This window comes from Condylura cristata, unplaced genomic scaffold, assembly GCF_000260355.1.
Source record: "Condylura cristata isolate star-nosed mole 26May11 unplaced genomic scaffold, ConCri1.0 scaffold00005, whole genome shotgun sequence".
Taxonomy (NCBI): Eukaryota; Metazoa; Chordata; class Mammalia; order Eulipotyphla; family Talpidae; genus Condylura; species Condylura cristata.
The window spans coordinates 66,767,638-66,780,298 of NW_004567106.1; the positions used below are offsets into that span (position 1 = coordinate 66,767,638).

At 50.4% G+C, this 12,661-nt stretch overlaps 1 protein-coding gene across 1 annotated transcript in view; it reads left to right on the forward strand.

Moving 5' to 3' along the window:
• The first annotated feature begins 262 nt into the window (after positions 1 to 262).
• Positions 263 to 12,661, forward strand: part of TBXAS1 (thromboxane A synthase 1 (platelet)) — a 133,218-nt gene continuing 120,819 nt past the window's right edge. The window contains exon 1 of the mRNA XM_004677212.2: positions 263 to 345. Within this exon, the coding sequence (XP_004677269.1) occupies positions 263 to 345 (83 nt within the window). The remainder of the gene's footprint in view (positions 346 to 12,661) is intronic.

A 12,661-nucleotide genomic window follows, 5' to 3' on the forward strand; every position in this document is an offset into this window, starting at 1 on the left:
TTTATTGCTGGTACAATCATCATGAAAGTAAGGTTGCTGATTCACTGCCAACACAGAAGCCCTCTGTCTTTGCCGCCTCTTCCTTCCTCTTTATAAATAAGGAGACGCTCTGAGAAAGGGCACATTTTGGGGACCCACACGATGTGATGCTGGCTTGGGGGCCTATTACTTCTTCCAGCACCGGGTCTCGGGTCCTGTGAGGGCTGGGGCGCATCCTCCCTCTGCTCCCTGGAGAAGCCCCCGGCAGGTGCTCTGAGGAACAATGGAAGCAGTGGGGGTTCTCAAACCCGAAGGGAGCCTGGTGGCCCTGGCGCTGACTGTGGTGCTCCTGGGGCTGCTGAAGTGGTAAGTGCCCCTGTGCTGTCTCAAGGAGGCTGGCAGGGCAGTGGGCAAGCTCAGCCCTGGGCCAGGGTGGGGTGGGTGGGAGTGTGTTTTCCTTCTTTTTTAATCTAGAGGGAGTTGAGTATTAACACAGCTTCAGAATGAAAAGCAAACAGCCAGGTTAATCTTTTGCTAAAATGCAGGAGAGTGAGGTGTCAGGGAAGGCTGGTGATTCAGTGCCTGGGAAATCTGCTCATAATTAAGTTTGAAAGAGATGGAGAGAGAAACAGATTGGGACGGTCTGGGTAGACCAGTGCCTTGCACGCCCTGTCTTCTCAATCTCCTCACCTCGTTTTCTTAAGCTCCTCTCTGCATGCTGGGCTTATACTGGAAACAGGAGAGGGAGAGGCTCTGGGCAATACGGCCTGTCACGGACGGGGGTTTCCAGGTTTAAGGACAAGCTGGTGGAACTGATGTATTTTGGAGTCTGTGGGTGCGGAGTGCGGGGTCCTTGGGTTCACTCTGGGAAAGGTTTCACCAGAGCTCCCCTTTCCGCGGCATGTGGCGAGTTTCTCCACGAGACAGAGAGGTTAGTTATATTTAAAGAGCAGGTTTATTAGGGAAAAGGTCAGAGGAGTACAGGACATTTGCATTGACACAAGCGGCAGGAAGAGCTGCCCGGCCCAGAAAGGGACAGCTTGCAGAGAGAGACCTGCGTGGTGGCTGGCGGGCGGCCCTGAGGAGAGCGGCCTCCGCTGATGGAGGCCTCCGCCAGTGCAGAGAAGCCCCGGCAGGTGACCGCAGGTTCAGGTCAGGTCACGGGCAGGCAGGAGGCTGCTGCCCTGCAGAGGGAGAGAGTGGGTGGGAAGAAGCACCTGTAGATGGGCGGAGGACTGTGGCCCCGCACCAGGGCAGAGATGCCCTGACAGAGTCCTTTACTCTTGGGGAGGGCTCACTCCTTTGTGGAGGGGCCTGTTGGCTGCTGGTTTTGGATAACTGTGTGGAACCGTAAAGGGTCCTGAGATTTCACAATGGGCCCAATCTCTGTATCTTTACCTCTGGTCTGTGCTTCTGACGCTCCCTGCGGCAGTCTGATACAGCAGTCTGGTACCTGCTTGGGCCTACACCGTGTGATAAGGCATCATGGGTCTTGCGTTCCACAGCTGAATTAATGGTCATGGTAACCCCCTCTACTCCCACCGCCTTGTGTGGGCCAGGTTTTAATCTTGTGATGTCTGCTCCAGGCTTTCTATTTGTTTCCTCCATCAGAATCATACCTAATTTCGAATATCTGGCAGAGGAGAAAGGACTGGTGTGACTGTAACTCACACAGTGCCACCTGCGAAGTTGGAGGCCCCAGAAAGGAAAAGATGCCGAATTTGAGCAGAGATTAGTCTCCTGTGCTTTTTGTTGCTTCAACGGGAGGTTTTCCGAAGCCTGCTTGACCAAGGCCTGTGTTTGCAGGCGGCAGACTTCCCAACCTGCTCCTGAGTGTCTATTCACCCCATCAGTTAAACTCACTACAGTTACGCACTCGATCAGAAGCACCTGGGTTGAGGTGGCTCTGGTGTTGGAGGGAACAGTGGAAAAAAATAACAGAGAAGTCGAGTTTGAACAGAATTTCAATTTATGTTTCCGGTGGTAATAAAGCCTCCTCTAGATTAATAACTGGGAAAACACTTTGAAAAGCATCAAGCATTATGCAAATGTGAGGTATTATTCTTTTGGAATTTGCATAACTGAAAATGGAATTCACGTTTGATGTTCTATGATGATGAAATTACTTCTTGGAAATTGGCTCTGAAACCCGGCTCCGGTCCCACTGCTGTTTTGCTTTTTAACTGGTTTAATTATCTTTTGAACTTTTCCATCTCAGAGTAGCTTATCTTGCATTGAAACCTGCCATGTGCAAAGCCAGGAAAATGGGAGGGCCCCTCCCCCTTTCCCACACGCTCACTGGCGCTCACACCACCCAGGACCTGGCGCACAGTAGGTGCTTTAATAAATGTCAGCCACCACTATGCGTTGTCACCTGTGTGGTCGAAACAGAGGAAAAGAAACCTAGTGCTTCGGGTATATTGGACACCTTTGTGAGTACACTTGGTCACATTCGCTTCTCTTCAGAGGCGATGCTCAGCTGTGGTTCTCAAAGCTACCCCTCCGGGGCTCCAGGGCCTCCCGCCATCCGTGTGTCCTGGTCCCTCTGCCACACGTGTCTCTCTTCATCGCGTCGCCTTCCTTTCTGTGTCCTTAACTCCTAGCTCAGGGTCTGCTGCACAGCATGGTCCTGATGGACCCTGGAGAATGAGTGAGTGAACTGCATGCATTCGCGTTGCACCACTGCTGGAAAAGGGTGTGTGTCCGCACAACTACGGTGACTGGTGGCTTAGAATCAGCATAGACTGCGCGCACGACAGTAACCCCGTCCCAGTCGGCTGCCAGCTGCGCACCTGTGATCTGTTCCCAGGGATATTAATGACCTGGTCAGAGCACAGAGATTAGATAGAAGCACAACAGAGAGGTGGTACGTGTGAAGCGGGAGCAGACTTCCAACTGTTATCACCAGCATTATTTATTGATCTGTTCATGTGTGCCAGGCATGGAGGGAGCCCAGATACGAGGAACTGGAGATCTGGGTTGGATGCTCCTTCCAGGGGCAGGCTGGGAGGTTCTGGATTGAGCTCCCAGTCTGGAGAGGTTGACGCTGAAGGGAGGAGGCAGCGGGGGGTGGGGGCTGTGGCGACCATAGCCGTGGCTCTGATGCTCTTGGGTCGACCCCTTGATTCAGCTCAAAGTGTCCACCCTAGGCTCTTCACGCTGCCTCCTGCAGGCCAGACTCCAGAGCGGCTTGAATGAGGCGGGACCTCCCTCCCACTTCATTCTTTCAAGAGGGTGCATGTGGGAGAGACTGGTGTGCTCTGCGAAAGCGGGAGATGGAGAGACCCTCACCGCCATTCTGCCTCTGATGAGGAATGTGAGGCTGGTGTGTTCTGGACGTTCAAACGCCGCAGTCTGGCCCTTATGCGCTGTCCCTGCTGTTGGGCATGGAGCCTGGCAACGGAGGGCCTGTCTTCATCTCTCAACAGCCTGTGCGATTCTGGAAACTTGTGCCCATGGTACAGATGTTCTGGTAGCATCTGGTCTCAGGGGTGAAGCTAAGGGGGGCACACTGACCAGCGTGGCACCCAGGACCTGGCGTTTGACTCCGGCTCCTCAGTGCCCTCATCTCCCCGACACACTCCCAGTGTCTGTCTGTCTGTCTGCGAATGTCACCTCGCGGTAGGTGTGTGTGCGCTTCTGACCTTGCTGGTCTCCACGCTTGAATCGTCCTTCCTCTCAACATTAAGCTCAGAAGCATCTCCTCAGGGGAGTTTTTCCTGTTGCCAAGGTAATTCTGAGCCCCCATCCCGGCGGCCTCTAGTCCTTTCCTCCTCCCCCTGCCTCTCACAAGACCCAGCCCTGGCATGGAGTCTAATAAATGGTGACTGAAGGCGAATTCCAGTCTCATTTTTGTGGGTATTTTTCTTGCTGGTTCTTCTCTTAGCCGTCACAGCTCAGTACAAATCTTCATTTTTTTCACTCATCCCCTGCCCTGAAAGCCGATTGCACGTTCTATTTGTACGGATTTGCTGTTGAGTTTTCTGATGGAAGCAGGTGTGCTATTTGCTATCCTGTGCGCCTCCCAAACACTTCTTAATTATTAAATATATGTGTAAATTTAGAAGACAAAGGCGTTAATTTCATTTAGAAAGAGACCATTCTAGATCAAGAAGAGGTAGGCCGCACTTGGAACACTACTTGGCCTTTAAGGACCGATGAAATGTAGCCATTTCCATCAAAATGGAAGCAGTGCAGACGGGAAATGACGTGGACTAAAGCAAGTCAGAGCGAGGGAGACATTTGCCCGGCAGACAAGTTGACGAAGTACTTGCAGAAACTGATTCATAACTAATAATAATAATTAGTAAACATCTTGAGGGTTCTGAGGTTAAGGAGGGGGAGGAGTGGGGAGCTGAGAGATGGTGGGAGGGAAAAAATATCTGAGTTCTCAACGTCCCTGAATTTAATTTGAAACGTGCTCCTACATTAAGAGGCTGTAAATTAGCTGACACATTAAAAAAAATGATAATAACAAAAATGAGGCCTTTCTAAAATAGGCACAGTGTGTGTTGAGAGTTGTTCAAAAATTGCCTTGACTTGGCTTTTCAATGGTGGTCCTTTAAATTGACCAAAGTGACTAAGCAGCATGAAATGAGGTATAAAGAGATCAGGGCTGACCCACTGAGGCTGGAGATGTGTGGGGGTGGGGTACAGGAAAGGTGATTTCCACGGGAAAGCCCGTGGAAAGGTGATTAACACATGATCAAACTTTTAAAGAGAACTCTCCCTTTCTGTATAAAATTGAAAAATCTTGCTTCTGGAAGAGATTTGATATACAAAAATAAGTTGTGTGAGTTGAATATTGCTAGAAGCAATCTGAAGTGCTAGTGGATTTAAACTTTCAAGCACACCTAGGAACTGTCAGCTGGATTCCTGTTAGTAAGATAAAGATTTCTTTATTCTTTAAGAAAGTGTGTGGGGAAATAACCCAGATATTAGTAGTGGTTTTCCTTCAGTGGTAGGGTTAGGGGTGAATTTTTTCTTCAGTGAGTATGAATTACGGAGCAAAACAAGAGAAACTTCATTAAGAGGAACAAGAACTACGGAGCGAAACAAGAGAAACTTCATTAAGAGGAACAGGAATTGCTCCTCTCCAATGGTGAAGAGGGACGCAGTTTCGGGCTAGGATGTGGAGGTTTGGGGACTAAAATCACACTATTTCTGCCAGCAAAGCAGAAAGTTCAGGGGAGTTTAGAGCAATGTGGGAGCTTATTGGCTGATAAGGCAGTGAGAAATGTAAATTGTGACTGTTCCATTAAGTAGCTAAATAGTTGAAGCAATAAATATGAGTATGCAGAGGCTAAGAAGTACTGTCTTGGCGAGTGGAAGGATTTTTAATGCCAAGCTGCATTTAAGGCTCAGGAGTCCAACACCTAATGGTAAGAACCAAACGCACATTTAAATAGGAGTCACATGGCTTAATGTTCTGATTGTCTCATCTAAGATCACATTAAAATAAATGTGACTGGTGATCATTAAGACTTGAGACTGTAATGAAGAAACCCATCACAGTCTCTGGCAGTTTCTTTCTCAGAAAGTTTACAGGTTGCATATTCTAGTTTTATACCTACGTCTAGTTCCAGACCACATTTAAAAAGAAATCATTACTTTCTGGGATGCAAGGATGGTTCAACATACAGAAATTAATAACTGTGGCATTAATTAACAGAATGAAGCCTAAAAATTGTAGTATCACCTCCTCAGATGCAGAAAAAGCACTTGACAAAATTCAACTTCCTTTCATGATGAAAACTCTCAATGATTAGGTATTGAAAGAAAGTACTGCAACGTAATAATAATGGTGAGAAGAAGAAAGTGCCCACAGGTGACATCATATTTAACGCTGAAAACATTTCCAAGGTCAGGAATAAAGCCCACTCCATTCAACATAACCCTGGAAGTCCTAGACAGACCATTTGGCAAGAAAAAGAAGTAATGGGCATCCAAATTGGAAAGGAAAAAGCAAATTTGTCTCAGTTTTCAGAGACATGATCATACCTATAGAAATTTCTAAAGTCTACACCAAAAGCTAATGAGTGAATTCAGTACAGCTTAAGGATATAAAACCAACACACAGAAGCCAGCGGCATTTCTATACTAACTATAATCTATCTGAAATAAAGCAAATAATTTTATTTATAATAACATCAAAAAGAATGCAACAGTGGGAAGAAACATAACCAAGGAAGCAAATGACCTTCACACTGAAAATTATACAACAATGGTATGAAAAATTGAAACAGACAAAAGTCAGTGTAAAGATACCCTGTATTTGTGAATCAGAAGAATTAATATTGTTAAATTGTCCACACTACCCGAGGTGAACCAAACCCAGTTCCATCCCTGTCAGTTCATGACTAGGAGGGACCCATGACTAGCTGGACCCTGGAAACCAGCGCACAGATGCCCCCACATCAAAACATCAAGTTGTACATTGAAATATATACACTTTTTTTGTCAGTCATAACACAATAAAGCCGGGGCGGGGGGTGGGGAAGAGAAACTGTTGAGAGGCTTCCAGGGCCCAGGTGAGAAACCTAGAGTCTGTACACGCTGGGAAACCACCCAACAGTCTCTGGTAGGATCAGAGGTGGGAGGAGGGGCGTGGGGCCTCGGAGGTGAATATTTTTAGAACGAGGGTCAGTGTGGGCACCGTGGCCCAAGTTCTGTTTCTAAAAATATTTGGGAAGTTCAATGTAAGGTAGGCCCCTTGCGTAGAGCCACAGCATATCAAAGGCGCCTGCAAGCGGCTTAACGTGCTTTAACCCACTGTGTCCTGAATGTGCGTGTGGGATGAAGTGAGCTCGAGTGGCCCACTGCGGAGGGGGATGGAGACCAGAAGGCACCTCCCGGGAGAGCGGCCGGCTGTGGAAGTGGCAGGAGGGACGCTGGGGGGCAAGAAAGTGTGAAGCTCTCTCTTTGCAAGGCTGCGGCTCTGGGGCTCATGCCTTTTGCTTCAGGACGTAGAGGGCAGGAAGGGGCCACGGTGGGGGGGGGGGCTGGCCCCAGAGCGGGAGTAAAAGCACAACTGCCGCCCTTAGGCCCTGGGGCTGGGTGCCCCCAACTATGACTTCTTGGTCCTCAGGAACGCTGCGCGTGTGTGTGTGGCCGTATCTGTAAACTCTCTGGGCCGGAAGGTCTGGGCTGCACCCGCTGCCGCTGATGAAAGCAATCAGGTGAAAGCCTTTCCCACCGGTTCTCCCACCGTGGCCTCCTGTGGCAGCGTGAGTGTCCCACTCCCACGGAGCTGCTTTCACAGACCCCGTCGCAGCTTGGAGCGGGAGTCTCGCCTCTCCCCTTGCAGTCGCAGCCTGGTCCTCAGCCCTTCTGGGGGGCCAGAGGTACTTTAGGGAAACAGAAAGGTGGCGGGCTGGGTCTGACATTCAGGAGGAATGCGCTGGCCGAGGAGGTGGGGGGAAGGCTGCAGACGGGGAAGTATCAGGGTTTGTAACATTGGTGGCAACAAGACATTAAGTGTGAATAATGGCCGCATCTTAGAAAGACATGTTAAAGGCTGTGGACAGTTTCCAGGGCCGCAGCGGAGCTGGGGAGACGCGTGCAGTTTCCCTTTTTTATTTTCTGTGCTTCTGTCTAGGATGTGATGGGTACTTTGGTTTAATAACTCAGTGATGAGCTTGGAGATAAATTTGAGGCTGCTTATGAAAATTAGGTCTGTGTTTCCTCCAGGACCCTTTTCGCAGAAGATTATTTTTGTTTTGTTTTGTTTTTTCTCTTTTAGATAGTTATACACAATATCCCCTAACCTTCCCTCACTTTATTGATTTTCCAGAATGGGAGTACGAGGTGTGACTATAAAGTAACGTGACTGATTATTTTAGCATACACACCAGGACTTATACAGCCAAATGTATTTTATGACCTTCAAAGGCATCTTGCAGAGAGGCCAGCCCTGCCCCACACACAGCTATCAGAACACAGGCTTGGCTCATGTCTTCGCGAACAGTCCTGGTTGTTTGGAGACGATGTTCAGTCGACCCTCAAAGCCACACATCGACATTTTTATTGAGAAAGGAGAGATTTTTAAAAAATAAATATTTATTTATTTATGCATACAGAACTGGGGTACAGGCCAGAGGTGCAGGGGCAGTGAGAGGATTCACCAGAGACAGAGTGGGGAGCAGAACTGGCAGATCAACGAAGCACACTGCTGAGGGGAGCAGCGGGCGGGCCAGGAGAGGTCTGCCGCGCCATGTGGGTCATCTCCGGGGCAGGGGTCGAACTCAGGCTTTAACCCACTGTGCCACCACGGAGAGCCCAAGAAAGGAGACATTTTTTCTAAGTAGCCCAAATTATTGCAAATAGGTGATGAGGCTGGTTAATCCCAAACAGATAAACAAATGAACAAATAAACAACCTGCCTTATAAGACAGTGAGGCTTGTGTTTGCCTGAGGAGGAGTTTAGGGGCCAGTTCTGGGAATTCTTGCGAAGCACCTTGCTGGTTGGGTATAGAAATTTTCTGAGTTTTGGTGTTTCTGGTTTTTTGTTCTAAAAGAAGAAAATGGTGACAGTCTTGTACACGTGGGCCTGCCTTCCTCTGCTCCTGCTCAGGAACCCTGAGAGTAGGCAGAGATGAAGGAAGAATGTCATTCAATTCATTCTTTGAACACAGCGAACCAGCAGCTTTATGCGGGTGCTTCCCGGAGGGGGTCTGCCCTCTGTGCTGCTATGGTGGGGGGCGCCAGGCATGGAGCTGAGGACAGGCTTCACTCTTCACCCACGAAACCATGAGAACGAGCAAGCGGCTGGACTGTCTTCTGCCTTTGAGGGCGAGTGTCCCGTCTCCAGGCACTTCGGTAGAGTTCCGGGCACTTGTTTCTGCTTGGAACTGTAAGGGACATCGGGGCCTGGAGCTGAGACCCCAGGGATGCCGCGTGCCATGGGCAGGTGTCACAACGCTGTTGCCAGAAGGCTCTTCAGGACACGAGCTGCTTTGTGGTTGCCAGAACCGTGTGACTAGCACAACTCCCTGAGGGAGGGCTGTCAGCTGGGTGGGGGGACCTGGGAGGGAGCCCTTGACCCTCCCTGGCTCCTGGCAGCACCTTGGGCTGGGCCACGATGAGCAGCCTGGGGCGCCCTAGCCCACGAGCGTCCTGCCGGAGCAGACGCCCTTCGTGAACACGGCCCCAGGGAAAGGGTGGCCTTCTTTTCCTCAAGGAGCTCTGAAAAACGGCATCAGAGATGGGCCAGCAGCTGGACCGGCCTCTACAAACTGTGGCTTCGACGGACACTGTTTCCCAAGCCCAGAGAGGCACCGTAAAGGAGCACACTGCTGCTAGGCAGCAGCCGCTCCGTCTTCTGAGCAGACAGGGCGTCCCCGTGTGTCCCTCCTGTCACAAAGACTCATCGTGCCTGTCCTCGCCACTCCTTGGTCATTGCACTTTCCTCTGCCTGAAGTTTCTCCCCTCCATGTTTAAATCCTTCCCCTCCTCCAAATGGCGTCCAAATGGCGCTGTCTTGAAGGTCCTTGAACCGGGTCAGGCCTCCGGGGCCCTGAAGCCTTTGAACCCCGGGGGTGGTTTTACTGGTCATGCGTGTGTCCCGCCTACCATATAGCCTGGCTGTAAGCCCCCAGGGAGGGGTGGGAGCCCATGTGTAGCTGCTCAATAAATGTGAGTAATCGTCATCATGCCCTGGGCACTCTTTTCAAATGACCCTTGTGCGCACACAGAGGGAGGGGCTCCCTCGTGTTGTCACACTAGTGGCCCCTGTTCTCAACACCTGGCCGAATACTTTCCTGTGGCTCATGAACATAAATGACTTTTTTCAATTGCATTAATTTTGGGGTAGTGCTGGTCTACAACACTGGACATAACTGAGGTACAGGTTCCCACCTCTCCAGAGGCCCGTGACCACATTCCGCTCACCACGAGCCCACTGCTAGTCACACATCCACTGAAGGGGGAAGGTTTTCTAGACTGTGTGCTGTTTCTAGCTCACCGATGTGCTGAGATGCCATTCCTGGGAATTCAGGCAGATGCAGTGATGGCTGCATTAGAAATTGAAGAGCAAGGTGAAACCGTGGAGAAGGTGTGGCCTGTGGGAGCACAGAGCGAGCCCTCGGGCCTGGGGGTTGCTCTGGCCACCTGGGGAGGAGAGAGGGTGCATCCACACACCTCCTGAGAGCCTTTGGGGGACAAACTCCTCCTTTGCCGCTTCCTGGACCCCTGTCCCACAGCTAACAGCAGCGCTAGCTGAACGCTCGGCCAACATCCTCTGTTTGTGTGATGTCCCCATAGGTCTCCCAAACAATGTATATTTAAGTAACGATTGATTTGTTTTCCCATTTTAATTATTCAAAAACAAACTGACAGAAGCTGTGGCAATGAGAACAGTTGATCAATGAGCATCAGTTTGCCGTGTTATCATCGCACCCCCCAAGCACAGAACATCGACCTCTTTGTTAACCTGCAGTCTTACTGTCACTAAGTGCACGATTTACAGAGGGCTCTGTATGGCGAGAGTACCTCATGCGCACGCTACCTCCCTGCCCCAGTCAATGGGCATCTGGGGATCCAGGCTGTCACTGATGTCGAGCATAGTCAGGGTTTGAACTCGCTCTGTGCCCAGACAGACCGGAGTCGGTGCAGCACCTCACGCGCTAGGCAACGACAGAGGGAGGCCATGGCAGGCCTCAGGAGAAATGTGGTTTTGGTAGGCCTCGCTGAGGTTCCAGGCTCGGGCACGCGCTCTTGCCCTGGCCTGCCTGAGGCACGTGGCCACTCTCAAGGCTCCTCACAGATCAGAGAGGGCTGGTGGTTCCCGCTGGCCCTTTCCCTCCGAGCCACCCAGGCTGGCTCTCCAGGGAGGCTACCCCCGTGGGCCACCCAGCCAGTCTCCCCAAATTTCCTTCCCTAAGTACTCCTTGTGTCTGGCCGACTACTACAGCATCCAGAATCCCAAGGTGCGTTGCTTGACAGACAATAGCTCCCCAACTGGTTTCCCACCTCCTAACTCATGACCCTCCAATTTTCCCACCAGCTCTGCAGCCAGAAGATCCCACCAGTTCTCCACTCGGCTGCATAAAACCGTGCCTGGCCCTTGCCTGGGCACGTGATCTCCTGGGTGGGCACAGAGACCCACTCTCACCGGCCCATGTCCCCCTGGCTCCTTGCTCTCTGGTGTTCACAACTCCTGTCATGCACCGTGCCACTCACAGCAATCAGCTGGGGTGCCCTTCATCCCTTCGTGCAGGGAGCGCTTCTGCTCCCCCAGTGCACCCACTGTCCCTGGCACTTTGTCTCTCTTACCCCCCTCCTGGCTTCCCATTAGAAGGAGAACTCCCTGAGGGTAGGACTGCATCTTCCTCACCTGTCACTGAAGTGCCCAGTGCAGGCCCAGAGCATTCAATACATTTCTAGTAGGCAGTCGACATGCAACTGTTTTCGAGCCCCACTGACTCGGAGTGATATTATTTAATTTTGTGTGGCATTCGCGAGGCGCACCCAAACACCCCAGCGTGGCAGTTCTTCCTTTCTGCTATGAACATCATGAGAGCTTCCATTCATTTCCAGAGGCAATGACAATTGCGAGCTCCTAACCCCCCATTGTTATACAACAAGATGTCATTAAAATGAACTCTGGGTCTCAATGAAAGAATTTCTCGGCCCTCCCAGGTAGCGCAGGGGGTTAAAGTGCAGCACTGCAAAACTGGCCGCATCCACTTCAGTGCAAGTTCGATCCCTGTGCCCGGAGGTGACTCACATGGCGCGGCAGACCTCTCCTTTGTCCCCACTGTTCACCTCAGCAGTGTACTTTGTCAATCTGCCTGTTCTGCTCCCCACTCTGTCTCTGGTGAATCCGCTCATCTCCTGCACCTCTGGCCTGTACCCCAGTTCTGTATGCATAAATAAATCTTGGGGAAAAAAAAATAAAACATAACAAGACTTTCTCTTCATAACTCAGGCCAGATTGGGTTGAGGGCTGAAATTCACCCCAGCATGATGTATGAAGGAAGGATGGCTCAACAGAAGCAGAGCGCAAAGGTGACTGTTGAACCCACTTAGGAAAATAAATGACTCAAATATATTAGCTACCAGCATACTTCACACTTGGTTGCTTTGCCCCACTTTGTATAGTAACCCAGAACTTGGGCTTTGGAACCAGATTCCCTGGGTTGAAATTCTGGCTAGTCTTGTGATCTTAAGTCAGTCTCAGTTTCCCTATCTGTAAAGCAGGATCATAGTATAATTACTTTGTATTGCAGTGGAAAGACTGAGTTAAATCATGGATTAGACTTGGATCACTGCTGGACACGGTTAGCATTTAATGCGTATTAGGTGTCTTTACGATATGACAGCCCCAGGCTTCTAAGTAACAACACTGCACAGGTGCCAGGTTAGACAGTGCTGTGTAGTTACATACTTTTCAGAACTCTCATACGATCTCCGGGAATGTCTTGAAGTAGAAGGTGAAGAGAGCCATACTTTAAGCAAGTGATCTCATTTTAAGTGATCTTGGGCTTATGCCACTAGGTAGTTTTTGACCATGGACAAGTGAGATGAGGTTAAAAAGTCCCTATTGGGGCCCTCCCTGGTGGCGCAGTGGGTTAAAGCACAGCACTGGGAAGCTAAAGCCACTTCTGCATGAGTTCGATCCCCGCCTGCCCCGGAGGTGACCGCATGGCTTGGCAGACCTCTCCTGGCCCGCCCACTACTCCCC